This window comes from Rhipicephalus microplus, chromosome 9 (assembly GCF_043290135.1).
Source record: "Rhipicephalus microplus isolate Deutch F79 chromosome 9, USDA_Rmic, whole genome shotgun sequence".
Taxonomy (NCBI): Eukaryota; Metazoa; Arthropoda; class Arachnida; order Ixodida; family Ixodidae; genus Rhipicephalus; species Rhipicephalus microplus.
The window spans coordinates 120,148,849-120,173,507 of NC_134708.1; the positions used below are offsets into that span (position 1 = coordinate 120,148,849).

At 45.1% G+C, this 24,659-nt stretch overlaps 1 protein-coding gene across 1 annotated transcript in view; it reads left to right on the forward strand.

Moving 5' to 3' along the window:
- Nucleotides 1–24,659, forward strand: part of LOC119164622 (ATP-binding cassette sub-family C member 2) — a 121,297-nt gene that overhangs the window by 47,205 nt on the left and 49,433 nt on the right. The window contains exon 5 of the mRNA XM_075874537.1: nucleotides 3,626–3,792. Coding sequence (XP_075730652.1) covers nucleotides 3,626–3,792 — 167 coding nt within the window. The remainder of the gene's footprint in view (nucleotides 1–3,625; nucleotides 3,793–24,659) is intronic.

Here is a 24,659-nt window from a genome sequence, read left to right on the forward strand (position 1 = left end):
CCACAAATTTGTGGAACAACAAACCAACCAACTCGTGTGCCAGCCATTACCACCCACTTTTATAAATATCTGTATATATACGTTTTCTGGTAATATTCAGTACTCATTCACCCTAATGTCAGTTAGTTCAGTTACAATTCATGCAGTTTGATTTGTGATTGGTGAAAAAATGAAGCCCGCTTGTTATCATAAAATATTGCTGGCGAAACTTTTCGAAGTTATAAACACGCAGGCCGAAAAACGACTGATTCAAGTTGTTTATAGCCGTCTGATGGTTTATAAATCATCAAAACCTAAATGAACAATAAAAAAGCATGCTTGAGTTTCACCTTCAGAAGAGGAGATTACGCTGAATATAGAAGGAACAGCTCAACAACAGTAGCTAGAACTAGCGATGTAAAATTTTCTTAAATTTTGAGCAGTCGAAAAAAACAGTTTCTTTTTTCACGTTCTTTTTCCAAACTTTTGAGCGATGGAAAAAGAGAAATTTCCTTTAGCGAATAGCAATGAATCAATAGCCCTCCAAGAACTTCCTTAGCACTCCGTGAATGTGCGCGGCTTCTCAGAATCGTTATGGCATATAGAAAAAAAAGAAATGTCAATTTCGCCGTGACTTTGGCTATGGAAACATTGATTAAAACGGTAAACAGGTGAAGTACAAACTCTTAGTCGAAGTGAGTATCACTGGCCTAATGTGTAGCTTCCTTTATTATGCTAAGATGTCGTATTGGGAAAAGCGTAGCTTGTCTTGCAGTGGCTACAGACAGCGAGTCCCCGTTTAGCGCCACCGGTCTCTTCGACCTAACCACTGCAGAATCGGCTTCCGTGCGGCCTTATAGGCAGACTTCCGCCGCACGTTGCAACTGTGTACGAGGTGAACTAAAAAAAACAATAACTGGTACCACTACATCAGAAACCGCTCCCAACATGAGCACAGCCGAACGAAGAAGTTTATATGTCAAGACAAGCTGACGCTGGAGCTGATTTTATGTGTTGCCGATGGTGGTGAGTGGTCAGCCATCGTTCAGCGTTCCGATACAATGCGCGATGTTTTGGTTTGAAGTTCTACCCTGGGTGTTACCTAACCTTTATTTTTGTACGTTATAGGTACTCCACGAAAATTTTGAGCAATTTTTCCAACTGTGCAGAAAAAAACCAACAAAAATACAAGTTTTTTTGGAATTTTTTTCGCACTTTGCATCTTTTAGAAAGGGGCATCAGAGACGGGAAGAGCACCGCTCCCGTCTGTGATGCTTCTTCCTACTATTTTGCTCTATAATTACAATACTCAGCATCAGACAGCTCACCCAAATCAAGCTCTTCTTGAAATATAGCGTAATTTAGGTCCGTGCACGGCACGTTTAATCAAATGGCAAGTAAAAGAACAATCCTACATGCAACATGGGCCATTTCAGACTCTCTTGGAATGCCTACTGCAAATGTGGTTGCGAGGTGCCCACTACGCCATATTTTTTTACCTTTTGCGAGTACGCGAGACGTCATGGTAAGTTGTGATCTCATGGTACGCTTTATCCCATCGGCGCACCGAACCCGGCATCACGTTCCCAGTGTAAAAATAAACTAAGTGTATAAAATTAGAGTAACAGTACTCCTAAACAAACTTGACAAGGCTGAACAGGCGCATGAATGTGTTGAGATGTTTGAAGAATGATGCAGGGAATGCATACAGACCTTTGAGGGCCGTCAGGAGGGCGGCCACGTTCATCGTAATTTAATTAGGTCCCACGTGATTAGAGTCAATGCACGGCCTCAGAGATGTGCATCTAAAAGCACATCTCTAGGGGCTGCATTCCTTATAGGGAATGCATTTCGTCATTCTTCTTGGCGTCAAGAGTTGTGGAAGCTGCGAGGTGTCAAAATGACCTTGCTGAAGAAAGACCAGAAAGAGGCGGCACGCTTCAGTCAATCATGAGAGGCCAAATTCGAATTGTGCACGAATTGAACACCGCGAGAATAGCTCCACTGACTGTTTTCTTTCTAGTTGCCGGACACAGCCACGCTGTGACTTAGTGTGAAAATGTCGCCGTGGTCGGTCACAATGTCGATCTAAGCGTTGGACATGATTATGCGCATTGGCTTGTACCTTTTACAGTGATGATCATGGGAGACGACATTGACTGCGTCACGTGGTCTACAACATTGGCCAAGCTGCCACTTAGGAGGGAAAAGTTTCTCGTGCTCTTCAAGTGTAGCAAATCGGAAGCTTCAAGTCCCTCGAAGCTTCCGGCCATAAAGAGACCTAGCATGAACTCTTGGCAGTGGTTCTGGTGGGTGACGCTGGCTGTTTTGGCGTGATCGCAGATGTATCCGTTTGTGCCACCACAGTGGGTGGGTAAAGCTGCAACTTGAGGCATCCGCGTCAATGAATGGGCTATTTCTCGAATGAGTTGCGACGTAGCTTATGGTCGTGTTGCAATGTTCCTGTATAATTCTCTCAAGCAGTCGAGCTGGCGGTTTCTGTGTGAAGTGGCGCGTGCACACGAGGTGTCCCGTGAAAACACGGTGCCACCAGCGAAAGAGTTGGTCTGGTAGGGTTCAGTGCTGTGTACTTCTTGCACGACAGTGGTGAGTGCCTCTACGTTCTCAGACGACGTCGAGTGGGAGGGCCGTATCTCCGACTGAGGCATATCTAGCGGGGATATGCTCGGGTCTGATACTGATGCGAAAACGGTACCAGCATAAGAGGACTATGTCGGATTCACCAGCAGAAAAGTCCATGATGATCTCTGTCAGTTACTGCAATTAACTATGGCGTTTTCGAGGCGGTGCGCCTCTGGAGCCCCGACTTCGGTAGTGATCAGGTTGTACTCGGTGGCGGCGAAAAGGTCAGAGGGTGTCAGGTCAAAAGCAGCAACGAACTTAAAGCTCCACTCTGCACAGGTCTGCCACCGAACGCCTTCTTATCTATGTCAAGCTACGGACCATTTCGAAAGTGGCCTATGGCCACACTCTAATTCTGCTGTTCCGTCTAAGCCTCGCGAGCTGCAAGAGCGTCCACAGTCGGCATTATTTTTGAAGAACAGGAAAGAAATCTTAACGAAAATGTCCTGCGGCAAAGTCTACTTCGGTCACTCAGGACACTGCCTCAATCACCAGCTCAGGAAATATGAAAGAAGTCTTAATAATAAAGGCAGAAGTCACCTTGTTTACCACTGTTCGGCTTGCCCGCATTGAGAACCACAATTTAACTGTGCAAAAACCGTAAGCAGAAGTAAAGATAAAACGGCTCGCGTTATGATAAAAGCTATTTCGTTAGAAAAGCAGCTGAAGAGTGCGTGAGTGTAACCTCTATTGCGCTTTACAATGATGAATTACATTTTTTTTCGCCTGGTTTGAATTTTTCTTGTTGTTGTGGCGGTGCCCATGCGAAGGATGTTGATGTATAGAGCTGTGGATCTTCCTCGAACAATGCCACTCAGCAGTTTTCGTCGGTCCTCGTCTTCCTGAGTGTTGTGTTTATTTGCACCCTCACGATGTTTTCTATGTCAACGCACCAACTCGCTCAACAGTCAACTCTTTTGAAGTTCATGCTATTAGCGTAGACAATGTCTATAAACTACGTTATCGCGTCTGTACCTAGAAGCTCACCTGCTGATGGTTGCAGGATCCGTGCCTGGTGGACGGCACGCTACGCGCCAACCTGGACCCTCGCGAAAGCCACTCGGACGAGGAACTACACCGAGTACTGCAGCATACTCATCTCGCATCGTACGTGCAACGACAACCCGGTGGGCTTTGGCTACGCACGGGACCAGGCGGTGAGCACCTGAGGTACGTATGCACCAACCACGTCCCGTCTGTTCGTGCCGCTACACTGTGGGGCACAGAGGTAGTCCTCAGTCATTGACTGAAAATCAGCACTCACACAAAAATATTTGCCTTTATTAGCCAGAAGCTGCCTTATAAAAAGAGGGACGTAAACTGGTAGATTCTATATACAGTGGGAATCGACTACATGTGAAGCACAAATGAGAAAGGTGGAATTGTCACATCTGCGTCTCTCATAATCATATGGTGGTTTTGGGATGTTCAACCCCACATATCAATCAATGAATTGTCACATCAAAATCAGCACGACGTTACGAGGCAAACGTAAATTATGCCGTAGATGACTTCAATGTCATGATTATCATGTTTGCTCCTGGCATTCGTGCTCGCCGTCCATTCACGTCACGTAAGATCAAATTTGGTACTTCTGAAGCCAGCGAAACGGCCGTGAGTGCACACTGCTGAACATTGCATGTAGTCATATTTTACGGGAGACACCTGTCATGGCTAACACGCGACACGATAGCCATGTGTCATTCATCTTCGTCATTCACTCACGTTACGTAACGTCCAATTCGGTATATGTGCAGCTAGCGAAATGACCGCGAGTGCATCAAGAGCTTGGCGTGTAGTCATGTTTTTACATGACATTTGCCATGTATATCATGTTTGCACCAGTCATATATCATCGTCATTCATTCACATAACGTAATACCAAATGTGATGTAGCTAGCGAAGCTACCACAAGCGCATCATGAGAGTGGCACGTAGTCATGTTCTTATATGCAACGCATGTCACGATTTACACGTTAGGTCCTGTTACTTATGTTCGCAATGCAACCATGTCACACCGTACCAATTTTGTGATATCTGATAAAAACCACTGGAGTAGCAGCAAGATCACGACATGTGAATCATGAGATTCATGATATACACTTCATGATTTTGATATTATAATTAGTCACTTATGCCCGTCATACAGCCATGTTATGCCGTACCGAGTTTGGTATGGTATAGATTTCACAACCAAACGGCCCGGAGAGCTGAAGGTCGTAGGTGGCTGTATAGATAGATAGATAGATAGATAGATAGATAGATAGATAGATAGATAGATAGATAGATAGATAGATAGATAGATAGATAGATAGATAGATAGATAGATAGATAGATAGATAGATAGATAGATAGATAGATAGATAGATAGATAGATAGATAGATAGATAGATAGATAGATAGATAGATAGATAGATAGATAGACAGACAGACAGACAGACAGACAGACAGACAGACAGACAGACAGACAGACAGACAGACAGACAGACAGACAGACAGACAGACAGACAGACAGACAGACAGACAGACAGACAGACAGACAGACAGACAGATAGACAGATAGACAGATAGATAGATAGATAGATAGATAGATAGATAGATAGATAGATAGATAGATAGATAGATAGATAGATAGATAGATAGATAGATAGATAGATAGATAGATAGATAGACAGACAGACAGACAGACAGACAGACAGACAGATAGACAGATAGATAGATAGATAGATAGATAGATAGATAGATAGATAGATAGATAGATAGATAGATAGATAGATAGATAGATAGATAGATAGATAGATAGATAGATAGATAATGTTGTATACTGTGTACAGGATGAGGAGCGATGTTACGATCATGGGGTAATTCGATCATGGTTGGCGACAAAGAGGAGGTCAACGGGTGGGCTTCAGCATGGGGACGGTGGCTTATCCTTTTCTCCACAACATTTTCCGCCCCTTCAGAGACTTTCCTGAACATCACGACCATGGCGACCGCTGACCACCTTCGGAAGAAGCGCAGCTCGATTAGAGCTGGTGTCACTTGAGCCCTAGCACTGTTATCGAAACTGATGCAGCAACCAGATCCTGATGCCTCCTAGATTAACGGCTACATGGATTTCCTGAAGAATAAGGAAGCAGCACTATCAGGGCTCGATGACATCATTCTGGCGGCAACGGACGTAGAAGACATAGACCATGAAGTGGAAGCAGCAAACGAGCACAACGAAAAGATTCTTTACGCGGTGTCACGGACCGAGTTCTGGCTACAGGAACGTTAGAAGGCAACCAGAGCTCAGGCACGAGCCCCTGGATCCGGGCCAAACAATAACGAACTTCTACACTTCTGCAAAGCAGCAGAACAGGAGAGAGCACACCGTCTGCTTACTGTTCAACTGTCAGATACCAACTTTTGATGGCAGTTGTCGTGGATGGCAATTGTTTTGCGACCATTGCGATGCTACCTTCCACAACAATAACGAGCTGTCAAGCATCGAAAAATTCAAGTACCTCTCCTCAGCTACATAACCGGGAGCGTGAAGCGAGCTGCCGAAGGCATATAGCAGAGCAGAATTACGACCTTGTAATCAAGACCATACAGGACCGCTATGGATGCCAGGATCTGCTTGTAAACGAGGATGTTGACCATTTGCTTGCGCTAAGCCCCGTAAAAAGCACGTCAGACATCCTAAGGCTTCGTCTGCTGCACGATAGTGTGCATTTAAACGTAAGTGCTTTGGACGGCGCAGGAGTTGCGCCCGACCAGTACACTGTGGTCTTACACGGTATCCTGATGCGATGTCTGCGGGATGATCTCGCCATTATGTGCAGGCTGAAATTCATAAACGGAACTGCGCCTCCAGCATCGCCGAAACGCCTGAAGACCGAACATGGATAGCCGAAGATTTGCTAACGTTTCTCCGCATGCAAGTGGAAATCCAAGAGGAAGGCTAGTTACAGCCTCGTCATGCGTCGCAAGACGAACCTAGGACGCCCATATTTGAAGAAATGTATGGCATAAAAAATATACCGCCAGCGTCCACTCTAATGGGGTTTATCTTGCCTGTTAGACCAGCATGCCCACTTTGCCACAGCAAGGATCACATGATCACTGCGTGCAACGGCAACCTTTCGACCGAGGAGAAGCGGGCGAGGGTACAGCATACCAATTGTTGCTTCCACTGTGGAACACGAAACCACATCACCAGGATTTGCAGGAAATCATGCAATCTTAGGTGTGGTACTTGCGAGCGACGCCACCTGACGGCTCATGTGCGAGTTATCCATACCAGCAGAACATCCATGGCAAAATGTTGAGTCACCCGCGTCTCACGAAACCCCGTCAGGTATCATGCGAACTCTCACGATCGGTCAAAACAGTCACACAGATTGTACTCCTGCATAATTACAGACAGGCAGACATTAGACAGATTTCGGACACCAATGACTCCTTGTGCAATTACTTTTGTATAGCGGCAGTCAGCGCTCATACATTCGTACAGACCTGTCAAACATGCTTCCGTGCACCATCACGCGAAAAGAATAGCTACCATTGTCACATTCGGCTACTCAAGGTCATCAAGACAAATCTGCACAGAGTGTGTGAACGTGCGACTGTGCAGTCAGTTCGACGAACCCGCAATAACCGTGGAACCATGAATGATTCCGGAAATACTCACCGTCACAAGCCCACCACTCGACCACAACATTTTGCACCAATTCGACGAAGAGGGGCACAACGCAGCTGATAGCCTTCAACCAAATACGTGGACACCGGACGAGATCACTGTCATGGCAGGATCTAACACCTATTGGAAGGTCAACTCCGGCAAAATCGACCGCGTAACTGACACGCTAACAGCGACAGAGATAATGTTTGGCTGGATGGTACAAGGGCCCTTGTCGTCTGACAGCAAAAAGCACCCATCTAGCGCACTCTTTCTCTTGAGCCGTAATCCTTCGGCAACGCACATCAAAAAATGTTCAATATGGCGCTTTGGTGCCATCAGGAGAGCTACAGTGTTTTCACTAACCTCGAACAAACACCACGATATATCAGTGTAGGACCAAGATGTCTCCACAGGAAAGACGTGCCATCAACCTAACCACGCAGTCTCTGGCAGCAGGAACTTGGAAGAGGCTGAGACGCCGGGCAAGCGGGTTGATGCTCATCACTGCCGTGAGTATCGGCGTCAACGGCGCCAGCGTGTTGGTAACGCCGGACTTGAACAACTCGTCCCAGAGTCACGTTTCGGGCAACCACCACAACATGCATCCCGTCTTCGTAGTTCTGCACGGCGAGTACTTCAGCCTAACGCACGTCAAGATTAGCCTCTGCCGCATCAGCACTGGTTCCGGAGACGGCAAGGGGTGCGACAGCTGCGAATCAACGGCCGTAGTGCGCAGGCACTCCCGGTTGCAAAGCAAGTGCACTTCAACACATACTGCGCTCTCAGTGGGTGCGATTCTTCCCGGCCCCCCAGGGACGATGTTGAATAATAATCCTGATCGGAGCAACCTGCAGTGGTCCAGGCCTCATCGATGCGTGCGATTCATACTAGCCCCCCTGGGAGGATGTTGCAGAATGTTCTATTGAAGTGGGGTAGACCTAGAGGCGATTTAACACAATAAAGAAAACCCTTGTAAAATACCTTTATGTGGAATGGGTATGGATTTATCTGTGCCTGTCATTCTGTCTTGTGCAGCTTCCATTTCTGGGTTGTCTAGTGCGACAGTATGGATGGGCATCCAGGACTATATAAGTAAAACTAATAGGTTCACTGATAATTCTGTATTATTCTAACGTGTGTACAAGATTATATAGGTATCTATTTTAAGAATAAATTGGTTTCTTTATTCAAATAATTACGTGCATTAGATCAAGCACCAAAATTTCCTACGTCATCGGTAATTTTTTCCATTATATAATCTCCATTATTCTAACACTACAAAATACTGTACAAAACCACTACATTCTTGGCCAATCTCTCACAGGGGGTATGCGCCACGGACAATAGATGAACAAGAACAAGAACCAGGACAGCTTAAACTCCATGAAAAATAAACGGGTCGTCTGCGCTCAACGTCTTCGGACCGGTAATTTTGCGATAGATAGATAGATAGATAGATAGATAGATAGATAGATAGATAGATAGATAGATAGATAGATAGATAGATAGATAGATAGATAGATAGATAGATAGATAGACAGACAGACAGACAGACAGACAGACAGACAGACAGACAGACAGACAGACAGACAGACAGACAGACAGACAGACAGACAGACAGACAGACAGACAGACAGACAGACAGACAGACAGACAGACAGATAGATAGATAGATAGATAGATAGATAGATAGATAGATAGATAGATAGATAGATAGATAGATAGATAGATAGATAGATAGATAGATAGATAGATAGATAGACAGACAGACAGACAGACAGACAGACAGACAGACAGACAGACAGACAGACAGACAGACAGACAGACAGACAGACAGACAGACAGACAGACAGACAGACAGACAGACAGATAGACAGATAGATAGATAGATAGATAGATAGATAGATAGATAGATAGATAGATAGATAGATAGATAGATAGATAGATAGATAGATAGATAGATAGATAGATAGATAGATAGATAGATAGATAGATAGATAGATAGATATATAGATAGATAGATAGATAGATAGATAGATAGATAGATAGATAGATAGATAGATAGATAGATAGATAGATAGATAGATAGATAGATAGATAGATAGATAGATACGGTTAAACTCGCCGAAGTTTGCTAAGAAATGCTTCGCATTTAGTAACGAGATATTAACAATTGACAGTATTCAGCCGAAGAAAACGACGACCGTTTCGCTTCGCCAACGTTTCAGTGATTGATCTGTTCAAACATCAGTAATACCTCTGTCACAACAGCACCTGTGAACTCCGTTTAACTTTCTCGTCTTTACGACAATAGATATGTGGTCGGTGCCACATGGCGTACCTTACGTCAAGGAAGTTAAATGTAGCTTTTCGGAAATTAGGTTCGGTGACCCTCAACAGCGGTGAAACGGAGTATTCTCGTGCTCAGTAATCCGTGGTTATGGAATCATTTGCGAACGCAAAACCGCTGCAGTCAATAAAATGAACTTTTTTCAATAATAAACGTTCTTTCCTGCGTAATCCACTCATACGGTGCGCTTCACGAAAATGAAATGCACGTACAAGTGCGTTTTCTTTAGGCGTACAAGTACGCGAAAACAAATTCGCGTACCCTCCATACAATGCCTCGCGAAAAGTCATCGTGTCGCCATTTTGAAAAATAAATATTGCTGCATATCGACAGAATAAATGATGATGATCGGGCGAAGCACTGGGCATCATCAGACCACCGTGAATTCCCGTATATTGCCCTCTCTAAATGATACATTTAACGATAATGTTTGTGCTTTTGGGGACGTTGTAATGAAATCACAAACGATCGCACGCTTTACAGCTCTGCCCGAAGCTGCGGTCAAGGAATTCAAGTTGGGTAGCGCCATTCAAGTTGGGTAGCGTACACTTCTTGTAGTTCGACTAGGCTTCCCGAAATCTGGAGTCCGCGTCAGCTTGCCTTCGTTGTCGTTTCGCCGCCACTTCACGAGCTCTCAACCGGATTGGCTCGCCGACTTCTTGGTGCCGCTTCGGCATTGCGAGCCCTAAATGCTTGCTATCGAGCCCAAGAAGGTTAAAGTTTTATTTATCGGAGTGGAGGGGGTGGCTCTCAGGTGAAGCCGTGTGCTGCCATATTGCCAAATGCAGAAAGTGCGCATTCGGCAACCCAAGTGGCTGCAGCCGCCCAGATGTTTCAGATATTCGCCGGTGTTTTATAGCGTCCGGACGCTGTAATGAATACATTGTGCCTTTCTTAAGTCTACATAGATCAAGCGGACAGGTTTTCTGGGGTAATGTGCCAGCTGTGAGTATCATATTGCGAGCTTGATGAAAACTCTATGCCGGAACACATGCATATGTTGATAGCTCTCAGCCTGTATTCACATATCTCACGGTCATTTTTTTTTCCTAACGGGTTTCTTAAGTACCAAAATGCTCGAAGCACTTCGGGGTGTGCTGTTGAACACTTGTTGAACACTGTTGAATTATATGACGGGATGACTAGTACCAAAATATAGTTATCACATATGTTAGAGGCACTTGCCGAATTGTGACAACTGTTCAGGACTGGGAACCTCAAGTTTACCGACTGCGTTGTTGAAACACCTGCAATGTCCATCGTACAGATTCTTGTGCTGGTTGATACCACTAGAGTGGTAAGCGAGTGGGAAAATAACACACCGGTGGCTATTCGTTGAAATTAAATAGGCGTCTCCGTCCTTTAGTTTTCGATTACTTGCAGCGGCGTAGCAAGAGTAGCTCATAGTGCACGTTACGGAAGAAATGAGTGTTCTGTGAGCTATTATAGTCTATTCACCAACTAGTATATTCATAAACTCTGTGTAGGCAAAAATTTCTTTTTGCGTGTGTGTGTGTGGGGGGGGGGGGCTTCTGTTGTTCTCGGGAGGTGCACCTCCTTGAGATCACCATTTTTCGCTCTCTATGTCATTATGTCATGGCGAAACACTTTCGGGGGGACGCAGGGGAAGAAGGGGCATGGGCTTGGTGTGCCAATCCCTGGCTACGCCCCTGCTTCTTAGTTGTTATTTGAAGCTTAGCTCGCTACCACGAGGATAGTTAACATTATTCGAGCAACACATGGGGACCTGTCACTTTTTCTTACATTCATGCTTTTAATTTTGGTATGTGATGTGCAGCGAGCGAAAACCAATGTCTGAACTGTGCATTGCTCGTGGTGCAACTAATTGCGACGAGGAATCACAACCCACGGATACTCGCGCCGTATTTGTATTCAACCTGAAGATGTGAGAGTTGCATCGACTACACGGCAGCTCTTACAAAAAAAGTGATTCGTGTTTCCTAAGGGGAGCTAAAACAGCTCCAGAAAAAAATTCTACCACGGAAAATTGTAGTGAACCAAGTAATCTTCAAGCTAAAAACCAAATCTTCAAGCTAAAATAGAAGGAATAAGAATCAAAAGCCTAATTGTGAGATTAGGGGGGGGGGGGGAGGGATCACTGCAGCTTTTTCTCGTACATACTTTTCTTATGAGCATAACCGTTTGTATATGCGAAGTACGGGACACCCACTTTTCTATTCCGCGCAAGAAAGTGGTCGAAAACTACTTATGCATAGGATTCCGTCACATGTAGATAAAACTAAACAAGAAAATGAATGCCGAGAAAGTGAGCTAAGCTCTCACTACTATGCTTCTTTTTGAAATCAGCGTTACATACCCCTCACCGGTGTGCATTCTTGCAAAAAAACGATTAGAGAAACAGAATAAGGTCGACTGCCTTCTTGTTTGCCATTTGGTTTGTTATTATTGAAAATTTACTACTTGATACTCTCCATAATCATCCAAAACCATGGTGGAAAGACGCTGTGGGCGCACTTTAGCAATCTTATCTTGCCTATGGCAAGATGGCCGCCACGGCTTCCTTGCACCCGATTGGTATTTTAACGGACTAGTAAAAGGCAGAGAAGAGAAGGAAAGGAAGACTAAGAGTCTTAGCACGATTTCAGTGCACTGCCGCGAACGACCACCGCTCCTCTCTTGTAAAAAAAACATTTCATCACAGCTCGCTGTTACAGTTGTGGTGCAGGTGCTGGGTAATCGACACCCGAAGACGGAGGTATAACCGCAAGTTCTTCGATAGAGCTGTCACCTTGCTGGACTTCCACTGAATCCATCAGGACTGGACATGTCCCACAACGCAGATGAACACCAACCCCTCTCGACTTCTGCGCCGACCAGTTCGGCTCCACAACTGCTGGGAGATGCTCGTCCTTTCACCGGCAGAACAGATGAAGACGTCGAGGCTTGGCTCATCTATTACAAACGAGTGAGCACCGCCAACAAATGGGATGCCGCTTCTCAGCTTTTGTTCGTCGCGTTCTTTCTGACAGATACTGCACTAAAGTGGTACGGGAATCGGGAGGAAACGCTAACGACGTGGGATAGATTTGTTTCTGAGATGAAAGAGCGTTTCGGCGACCCAACAACGAAAAAGAAGAGCAGAACAGACGCTAATGCAACGCGCTCAAGTGCCAGGTGGAACTCTCACGACCTACATTGAGGAAGTCATAAAGCTATGTAGGATCATTGAATCCGGAATGTCTGAGGAAGACAAAGTCGGGCACATTCTAAATGAAATTGCCGAGGATGTTTACAGTTTCTTTATCGCGAAAGACACCTTGAGATCTGTCGCCGATGTCATTCGCCATTGCCGCACTTTTGAGCAACTAAAGACAAGGCGCATCATGCCGAAGTTTGGCAGGCTAGCCAATGTGACGACTATCGCGAATATAGACAGCAATCAGGCGCTTGATGTTGCATAAACGATCTGGCAAATAATACGTGAAGAACTCGGCCTGTACGCGCAAGTGGCACACCCAAGCACTCATCCCCCCTACCTGCCACCAGAGTTCGAGCGAAACATTGCTTCATTCTCCTTGCACCCAGTGGCAGAGGGCCTTGAGGATTCTGATGCCACACCTCAGTATCAGCCACGTCTCTACGATAGAGGCCCTGCCTATGACGCTCGATCACGACGAGGACAGCCACGCTCTTATACTCAGGACTCTCAGCCGGACTATGTCCCGCTGCAGCAAGGACAGTACCGACCTTACTACCAAGATGCAACTTACGACGAATACAATAAATTCCAGAGAGTGGCGAGAACTCGTTCTTCACATGATAACAAACTTCCTCGCTGACAGCAGCGGCCCAGGATTTGTTCCGATGAATATAATATAAACCGTGACCCTGTCGTGTGCTACAACTGTGGTTTCAATGGACATATTACTCGGTATTGCCACCAACAACGCCGTCAATCACGAAGGACATCAGCCTTGTGTTCACCACCAAGACCCAGTGCTTCACTTATTTATTTATTTATTTACATTCCCTAAGGACCCGGGAGGGCATGACAAAGGGGGGGATTAGGAAAATTTTCAACATGTGTAAAATACATTAAATATTCAGAAGCATCATTATATGAAGCTTAAATGGAAAAAATTGAAAAAAAGAGTACACACAACAGTGGTGATAAGAATAATAAAAAACATATATATAAACTCAGCAGAAGAAAAGGTACGTTAACAAAATACAATAGGCTCCAGGTAACAAGTGTAGGCGCGAATAACACACACAAAATATTCAAGTAATTCACAAAAACAACACCACCGCATAACTACATTAATCGATTGGAACTTCTAAGAACACTTTTACCGCTTTCAGAAAAGATGATGATTCTGTTAGAATGGCTACATCAGCTGGCAAGGAATTCCTGTTGGTTATTGACAGGGCTAAGGGCAAATTTTGGTATGTTTTTGTTCTCGGGAAGATGGGATTAACTTTGTTAGGGTGATCAACACGGGCTGAAATGTGTGATGGCGGGAGAATATGCTTGCGCGCAAACTGGGAGTTGTTGTGGAAGAGCGAGTGAAAATTAGATAGCCTTGCAAGTTTACGGCGCGTGGCAAGGGAGGGCAGATTAAGCGATTTCAGTATGAAACTTACGCTTTCATACGGTGAGTATGACGACGTTATGAAGCCCGCAGCTTTGTTTTGGTCTGATTCAACCAGGTAAGTTAACTTTTCAGTGTGAGGGTGCCATATTATTAAAGCAAACTCCAGCGATGGTCTTATCAGGGAAACGTATGCACGCAGTCTGGTTTCTTTGTTGGCAAGGTATAATTGCCTTTTGAGGATGCCAAGTTTTTTTTTATTGCTTTAGTAGTGATATGCTCAATGTGAGTGGTCCAGTTTAGATTGGCTGTGAAAAATACCCCAAGATATTTATGGGATTGTACTGAATCAATTCGAATGTCCTTTATGGTGTATAACTTATTCAAAGGTATTAGAGCAGAACTAAACTCCAAGTGCTTAGTTTTCTCTATATAAATTACCATCTGCCACGTGTCGCACCACTCGGCCAGCCTATCGAGGTCAGATTGTAAAGTGGTATTATCGGTAGGGCGAGTTATTTCTTTGTAAATAACGCAGTCGTCTGCAAATAGCCGAATTTTCGAACTTATGTTACATGCTATGTCATTAATGTAAATTAAGAGCAAAAGAGGACCAAGAACCAAGCCTTGGGGAACACCGGATAAAACGCTAGTAGGGTTCGAGATGTAGCTATTAAGCTTTACAGATTGGGAGCGGTTAGTAAGAAATTCCAGTATCCATTGTGTTGTATAGTTTTCAAGCTTCAGATTGCAATTTTTAGTTCTAAACGTTTGTAGGGGACCCTATCAAATGCCTTTGAGAAATCAATAAATATGGCATCGACATGACAGGAAGAGTTAAGCACAGAATTAAGGTCAGTAATTAATTCGAAAAGTTGCGAATGACATGAGAAATTTTGACAAAAACCGTGTTCGTTGTTTAGGAGCAAGTTATTTAAATTAACATAAGCCATTATATTTGTGAACAGGATATGTTCGAGAAGTTTGCAGCATATGGACGTGAAAAAGATTGGTCTGTAGCTATTGGGCTGAGTATTATCACCAGATTTGAATATTGGGATTATGTAAGCAGATTTCCAGTCCTCTGGTAAGCAACCAATATCTAAAGATTGTTGAAAAATTAACGTGAGCAAAGTGGCTGAGAAGTGGCTGGTTAGTTTTAAACGCTTAGCGCTAATATCATCAGGGCCGGGGCTGGTTTTAAGAGCTAAACGATCTATTGCACAAGCTACACCGTGTCCAGTAATTGTGATGGGAGAAAATTGATTAGAGATAGTTAGCTGTGGCAAATTTAGGTTGTTATCGAGCGGTCTCTCGATTGTGTGAACTTCAGAAAAAAAAAGGTCAAGTTTTTCAGCACAGCCTGCTAAGCTCAGGGTGTTGCCATCCTTTCCACAGAGTGCTGGCACCGACTCTCTTTTCTTGGAATTTACAGTGCTCCAGAACTTCTTAGGGTCAGTTTTGAACATGTTAGGTAGCGTGTCATTGCAGTACTTATTTTTCGCTTCAGAAATTGCGGTTTCTGTTTGTTTGTAAACGTTTTTATATTTTTGCCAGTCCTCCGACGCGTTCGTTCTCGACGCTTTAGTGTACGCTCTCTTTTTTTTAAGCCATCTTTTAATGTCGCGGGTGAACCATGGATCATCCGCTCTTTCAGTTATTGTAATCACCGGCAAACAAAGACGTACTATTTCTTTTAATTTGTCACGCAATAAGCACCATTTTTTTTCAGTAGACTGATTGGGAAAGTTAAATATAAATTCATTCAAAAAAAATTCCAGCAATCTGTTAAGCTTATCAGTGTCTGCGCGTGCGTAGTTAAGTATATTTTTCAGACGTTTGTTTTCTTGGCATGCGGAAGAGGCAGAGAGCAGTGAACTGTTTTATGATCACTTATTTCTTCTAAGATCTCAACTTTTGTGCTGTCGGGATGATTGGTTATTATAAGGTCTAAAATATTGCTGTCACGTGTTGGTTCCTGCACAATCTGTTAAGATTGTGATAATGGAGAAGGCACAGAAAGTTAAGCTGTTCATGGCGATTAGGATGAGCCGGGACAGATAAAGTGGACCAGTTCATTGAAGGGTAGTTAAAGTCGCCACCAAGTATTAGAAAACAATTAAGAAACTTGAGGAGAATGGAATCAATGGCTTCCTGAAGAAGTTCAACAAAATCCTGCCGGTAATCAGGGGGTCGGTAATAGGCACCAATTATGCAATGAATGTGATCGAAATATAATGAAACCCAGACAATTTCAAGAGGGGAATCTGAGGGAAGAAGCGATGGCTGATAGATTTCTTTTATGGCAATAATAACGCCACCACATCGACCACCCATTCTACCTTTACGAAACAGAACAAACGATTATTGAAACGAAAGTTCGCTGTTTGTTACGTCCTCGGTCAACCATGATTCCGTACCTACGACTATATCAGCTGAGCACGTGTACACGAGGGCGTTTATTGCATCAATCTTTTTCTAAACGCTGCGAAAATTAAACAAAAGTACCAAGACCGATTTTGACAAGTTTGGCGTGTGGTGACGTGTTTTACAGGGTTATTCAGGAGGGCTTTGTTTATTTGTTGACACCATGACAACGCAATCATTTACCGAGTCGTAACAGAATGTAGAACCATGCATCTGAAGCTTGTTAAAACGCACCGTATATTTTTCATCGCCTTTACGTTGAGCCTTAGCGTAGTCGCGTAACTTCTTTCTGGCAAGTTGGACTTTTGGCGAGAAATCTTCCTCAAGCCAGACTTTGGGCTTTTGTAGGTCTTTCAACTTTGGGGCGCTAGACAGAGCTTCAAATTTCGATTTGAAGTTCAAAAACTTCATTATGATAGGGCAGTTAAAGTGTGGTCGGGGTTTTCTTAATCTATGAGCACGTTCGATGTCACCAGCTTCAATTTTCAGATGTGTTGAAAAGAATTTTTTGACTATTCTTTCAGACTCTGCATACCCTTCGTGCTCTTCTTCTGGAAGGCCTTTGATTATAAGGTTATTTCGCGTCATTCGATTGTTCATATCGTCCACGACGTCAGCAAGACCTTCGTTCGTCTTGCAAATATTTTATTTTACTTCCTGAACTGTGTCGATGACAGTTTCAACGTTTCCTGTCAGGTCCGATACTTTGTGAACGGTGTTTTCTAGGCTTGAGAGGCGGCACTCATTGCTCGTGATCTGCTGTTTGATTTCAGTTAAGCTGTACGTGGTTTCATCATGACACTTTTTTAGCAAGCTGAGAACATCCTCGATCTTAGGACTGGGATTTGCCTCCACGTCGCCAGCACAAAGCAGTAGCAATGCAAGACACATTGACAGCAAGAGAGTCAAGGGCCTAGGGCTGAGTACACGGATAAGACCTGATCCGGCAGAGAAACGGCTGCCGAAGAAACATTTAGGCATTCGGCAAGCAAAGAACAAACCAATGCGAGCACGATAACTACACACATCAATACCCATGTTCAAAAAGAGGGATCTGCAGGCCACATAAAATTCAGTAGCAGCTATAACAATAAAAATTCATACCTAAAACGGTAGAAAGCAGTGGTTAGACAGTTGCCACTTGTGGCCGCAAATCCCGGTGGTTCGTCGCTTCGCTTCGGTTTTATGGGTCTGAAGGCGCTGTCATCGCTGACATCACGTGGTTGGTCAGCGTCACGGAGATGGCACGGTCAAGATCGCTTTATCTTCTATCTTCGATAAGCAGCCAGGCGGCAGTCAGCACGAGGCGTACTTTGCAATGCTAAAACGGTAGAAAGCAGTGGTTAGACAGTTGTCACTTGTGGCCGCAAATCATATGACCTTCGAACCACATACTTGCTTCCAAGGCACCGTTTTTCGCGTGAGGCCAGACACAGCGATTCGCCAGCATCCCAGTGGAGTTAGAAACCACAATCCAACCGTTCTCGTCGCTCGCCGTCTTCTCTGCGCCGTTCTTCTTCGCCACCAGGAAACTTACATCCGCGGCCAATGGAGGTGAGGTCGCCGGACGGCCTTTTCAAGATATACCTCTGCATATTATTATGATATAAAAAATGAATCTGTTGATTGATGATACCAACGATGGCGTTAGTTAACACTGGGACGACTGTGTCTGTGATGAGCCTCCCTTTCAGAAACCGCTTAGGTTGCAAAGTTATGTTTTCACGGAATGATACAATCACCTTTCGTGGTGTAGGCGGCGAGTGGCTTAATCCTCGTGGTGTATGTGTTGTCAGTGTTTCATTGGCTGGAAAAGTATTTGTATCCGAATTTCAACTTGTATCTCGTTGTTCGCACGATGTCCTTCTTGGTATCAATTTTCTGGAGCAATGCGATGCTTCCTTCAACTGTGGTGGTGGGGAAATATTATTAAACAATGTATTTCTATCGTCGCTTTCCTTGGAAGACTACCGTGGCAAACACAGGAACACACTTAGTGTGATTGATGAAGTATAGCACCATCTTGGTGCCTGACACCTGTTCGAGTCTCTTCCACAGCGGTTGATGCTGCTTGCGTTGGCCTCGTAGTGGGGCATCTATGCAAGAACTGTTCTAAAAACGACATACTTGTGCCCTGTTCTGTTGCTTGCATGACAAAAGGAGTAGCAACATTGTGGGCGCTGAACTGTTCTGCCACGCCGGTTGGGCTTCCTCGCGGGATGAAGATAGCTCTCTTCGATGAAGCCTCATGCAGCTCGATAGCAGCACTAGTTGCGGACCTCACCACCTCTTTCCTTGTAATATTCGCCATAATGAAGATCTAATGCTCGGTATGATCAGCAAGACTCTCAGTACAAGGGTACGGCAAGTGGTGGTGCAGGTCCTTTCCCGGCATGTTGCTGCTTTCGACTTCAAAACATGGACATGCACCCCTTCAGATACCCTCGTACCACGCTCGTCACAGAATAGACACCGGCTCTGTACACCCCATCCGCCAAACGCTTTACCAAGTGTCATCCTCTGAGCGCAAAGTAATCGCCGAAAAAGTAAAGGACATGCTGAACAAAGGTGTCGTCCAAAAGTCGTGCAGCCCATGGGCAGCCCCGGTAATTCTTGTCAGGAAAAAGGATGGTTTCTGGAGATTCTGCGTAGAATACAGGCATCTAAACACTGTGACGAAGAAAGATGTATATCCCTTACTGCGGATTGATGACGTCATAGATTGCTTGCATGCCGCTTCCAATTTTTCAACGCTCGATTTGTGGTCCGGTTATTGGAAAATACCTATGGAACCTGGCGACAAAGAAGAGACTGCTTTCGTAACTCCGCATGGCCTATTTGAATTTAATGTCATGCATTTTAGCTTTCGTAATGCTCCAGCCACCTTTGAAAGATTTTTTGACGCAGTATTACGTGATCTAAAATGGGAGATATGCATGTGCTACCTTGACGATGTTGCGGTCTTTGGCCGTACGTTTGAGGAACCTAACAACTGTCTCTGTCTTGTTCTCGACTGGATCGAAAAAGCTGAGCTGGTTCCAAAAAATGTTGCTTCGGCGAACGTCAGACTCTGGTGCTGGGGCACTTGGTCGACAAGGATGGCTCTTTTAAACCACCGCAGTCCACACGAGAATTTCGCTCATTTGTCGGCCTATGCTCATATTTTTGGTGTTTTGTTCCACGATTTGCGGAGATCGTGTACCCGCTGGCAAGCATCTTGCAACAGGATGCAACCTTCTACTGGACACCAGAGTGTGACGCCGAATTCTCACAAATTAAGTTTGTACTAACGGCAGCTCCACTGTTGCGTCACTTCGATCCATCTTGCCCGACTGAGGTCCACACGGATGCTAATGGAATAGGCGTAGGATCGGTTGAAAGCAATTTGTGTAGCGCGAGGCGAAAAAACGAACACAGGGAAGAATAGACTGAGAAGACAGAGCGCTACTATCAACATGTTTATTTTCGACCTCCAAGCTGCTTTTAAGCCATAATCGTCAGGCGACCAAGCAAATAAGCACGTGTAATTCAGATACATGCACGAAAATGCCATCTACCTACAAGAAAAAACAATAAATAGGACAACAAAACCTCACAGATGAAAGCACGTATCACTGCGTACGCAGGAACGCCAGTTTCTTGGGTGACAAGGTTGCCTTGTCACCCAAGGAACTGGCGTTCCTGCGTACGCAGTGATACGTGATTTTATCTGTGAGGTTTTGTTGTCCTATTTATCGTTTTATCCTGTAGGTAGATGGCATTGCCGTGCATGTATCTGAATTACACGTGCTTATCTGCTTGGTCGCCTGACGATTATGGCTTAAAAGCAGCTTGGAGGTCGAAAATAAACATGTTGTTGATAGTAGCGCTCTGTCTTCTCAGTCTATTCTTCCCTGTGTTCGTTTTTTTCGCCTCGCGCTACACAAATTGCTTTTAAATGTTTCACCAACAAGCCCACATCGCCACTCTTGTAGGATCGGTGCTTTTACAACGTCACAATGACGCAGAGCATGTCGTGGCCTATTCCAGCCGTTGTCTGAGCAAATCTGAACGCAATTACACAGTTACTAAACAGGAATGTCTGGCAGCTGTTTTCGCCGTACAGAAGTTTCGTTGTTATCTTTACGGGAGGCAATTTAAGATAATTACTGATCACCATTCGTTATGCTGCCTCGTTGGGTTGCGTGACCCCTCTGGCCGCCTCGCACGTTGGGCGCTGCGACTTCAGGAATATGACTTTACGGTGTCGTAAAAGAGTGGCCGTCGTCATGCTGACGTAGACTGCCTCTCCCGGATTCCTCTTGCGACTGCCGACTGCGATGCTGAGCATTTTGACGACTGCCTTGCTGCTGTTACAAGGATGTTCCCCAAAGCGATTGACTTCCAGAGAGAACAACGCAACGATCTCAACCTGGATTCTATTTTTGTCGTCCACGGGCCTCCCAACACAGCGGTCACTTTACGGTCCGAGACAAGTTGCTCTATAAAACTAAACACTCCAGACCTGGAGCACGTTTTCTTGTAGTTGTCCCCGAGAGCCTTCGCTCCAATGTTGTACGTGCTATGCATGACGATGCGACATCCAGTCATTAGGGTTTCATACGAACACTCAACCGCACGCGAGAACGATTTTACAGGCCCAAGATGTACGAAACAACGAAGCGTTACTTCCCTAGCAGCGAGACGTGCGAACGTCACAAGCGCCCGGCCACCGCTATACCAGGTCTCCTTCAGCCAATAACACCACCCAGCACGCCTTATGAACAAGTAGGAATTGACATTATGAATTCATTATCGTTATCTTACAATTAGAACCGTTGGATAATCGTCTGCGTAGATCATCTTACGCGATATGCCGAAACCGCAGCCATTTCCTCTTCTACCGCTGCATGCGTAGCAGTCCTCCTGCTCCACTGTATGGTCTTTCGCCATGGCCCACCGCATGTTATTATCAGCGACCGTGGCCGCCAGTTCACTGCTGATGTCGTTGAATAATTACTACGCATGTGCGCGACACGTTTTCGTCATTCCACACCATATCATCCGCAGACGAATGGCCTAGTTGAACGGACAAACAGACCGCTGACCAACATGTTTGCCATGTACGTTTCTTCCAATCACAAGAGCTGGGATGAAGTGCTGCCTCTTATCACGTATGCGTACAACACGGCGAAACATGAAACGACGAACTTCAGCCCATTTTATTTGTTGTACGCCAGATTGCCACTAAGCTCTCTAGACACTTTCTTACCCTTCATTCTACACAATGACGACTCTGTATCGAACACCCTGTGCCTCGCGGAAGAAGCCCGTTGAATCGCTCGTCTTCGGACTCTGGCCTCTCAACGTCGTTCGAAGGAACGATACGACGACCGTTACGAACCGGTGTTATTCAAAAAAGGTGACTTGGTGTTGTTTTGGACACCGCAATGCAAGCGTGGATTGTGTCAAAAGCTTATGTCACGATATTCAGGCCTATTTGTAGTTTTGGAGCGTCTCAGCCAGCTCGCTTACGTATGTCTTTTGTCCGTATGTCTTACGTATGTATGTATGTCCGTATGTATGTACGTATGTACGTATGTACGTATGTATGTATGTGTGTTATGTATGTATGTATGTCATACGTATGTCTTACGTATGTCTTACGTATGTCTTGTCTTTTGTCCAATGGTCGACGTTCGAGCAGAACGCAGCTCACTCACATTGCTCGCCTGAAACCTTTTTACCCTCCTTGTGCATCATAACTCGCCCTACTGGCTTCGTCTGCTCGCGGGGGAGCATAACGGACTAGTAAAAGGCAGAGAAGACAGGGAGAGGAAGACGAAGAGTCTTGGCACGATCGCAGTGCGCTGCCGCGAACGACCATCGCTCACCTCTTGTAAAAAAAACCATTTGATCACAGCTGCTGTAACAGTATGCATATGCGGCCTCAACTCGCGCAAGATTTATTTGAACCTCCTTGGTCTAGCCTCGAGTTAATACATCGCGAGTGACACGTATCAATGGTCGTCGTGCGAGAGAGAAAGCGCGCGCGTATCTCCGAGTCCGTGCCAGCCATCCTATCCGAGCGCACCACTGTGTTTACATCTCTGAAACTCAGGGTTAATAACGCGTTCAAGAGGTCGTTTCGCAGTCGGCGTCAACGTGGTTGGTTGTGAGCGAAAAACTACAATGTTATTCGCAACCTAAAAATTAAGAATGTTGCAGACAAAATAATTACTGACGAAAAATAAAATAAACGTGAAAGTCCGGGTAGGAATACCATGTCTCCAACCTCCCCAACAGCAGAGAGATGTGGGAGGCAATGCTGTCTAGCCCGGCCTTTGGGGGGTCATCTGAGGCTAGTCGGGAGGGATAAAAACATGGCGAGAGCAAGCGGTGCCTTGGAATAGGGGCCGACCATGCAGCATTGCCCTGTTTGAACGTGGCCCATTCTTTCGCTTCATCAAAAAACAAAAAACTTGTTTCAGAGACAGCGCTCTTTATGTCTACCTTGTCTTTTTTTTTTTGCTATAAAGGTGCATTGTCAAAAAAAATTGGTTCCGTATCTGCATGTAATCTGTAACTGTCGTCGAAAGACGATAGTCTTGCGTGTGCAGAGAGTGAACAAAACACATATTTGATGTTCTGCGCAAGAAAATTGGTGAATGGTATTCTGGAGGCGCTGCGTTATAGTGCCTGGAGCGTGCAGCGGAGGCGAACGAGCGCATCAACACGTCACACATGAGACATTAGTCATCTGGCAGTTTTCTTGAAAAACGAACCACGTGGCTCTGAGACGGGTGCGCACACCTGTCTCAGAAATGATAAGGTGTGGAACGCAAGGCGACGGGTAGGATCACCACCATGTTGTCTTACCATAGCGTCGGTAACACTCGCCTTTTCATGCAAGCATTGCATGGTCAGCGCAGCGCGTTAAGCGCTACAGCCCTTAAAATTACTTATGCATGCCTTTTCTTGTAAAAGACGCGCAAGCAAATTACGTACGTCTTGTTATGGTGCCTCAGACATACGCAATAACTGCTTTTTAATTGACAATGGTACAAGTATGAACGCTAAATCTTGAGCAACATTGGTGGGCGCTGCGAATGGGGTCGGCTGTTTCACTTACCCGGTGCTGTTAAGAGTAGACAAACAGACAAAGGCACAGACAGACAGGCAGGCAGGCAGGCAGACAGACACAGACAGACACAGACAGACAGACAGACAGACAGACAGACAGACAGACAGACAGACAGACAGACAGACAGACAGACAGACAGACAGACAGACCAAAATTTTTGCGTCGAAAGTCTCCGAGAAAGACTATCGTCTTTAAAACTTGTACGAATGACTACGCATAAACTAGTCCAAACTTTAGCTCTTCTGAGGATCAAACCCTGGTTGTTTGCGTGGCAAACGGATGTTCTACCACACGGTCATGTGTCTGCATGCGAATGCAGTAAAAATAACTTCCTATGCTTGGAAATGTAGTGAAAGTAACTTTTATGCTTTACAAACACATGCATCCTGTATACAATCTTCACAATACAACATAACATATTGCAACACTAATGCATGCTGCAAGCGTTCATATTCAGCGGGCATCATGACTTCGTGGTTCAAAGCTGGTCACCCACTACAAAAGGCACACATGCAACTAAGTCTCCTTCCGTGAGGCCACGTAGTGGGTGCATAGCGCTTTTTAAAAGGTTTCATGCACTAAGTGATTGAAGTACGCACTAGGTACAGGATATCGCTATCGCGTTCAACTCCTAAAGACGATGATCAAAGGTCCTCTTATTGCTGCTGTGCTCTTTATTTTACTTTAACACTGTCAAAATGCGTAGCAGTGGTTGACATGGGTTTTCTTCCTCCTTCGTCGCCACCGGTCGCTGTTCCGGTACTAGATGCGAACTTTTGTAACCCATCCGCAGCAATGGCTTCGTGTACCGAACACAAGACCCGTTCGCACCGAATATTTCAAAGGACATTGAAATTGCGCTATACCTGCTAGCGCAACTTCAAAAAGCTCAGC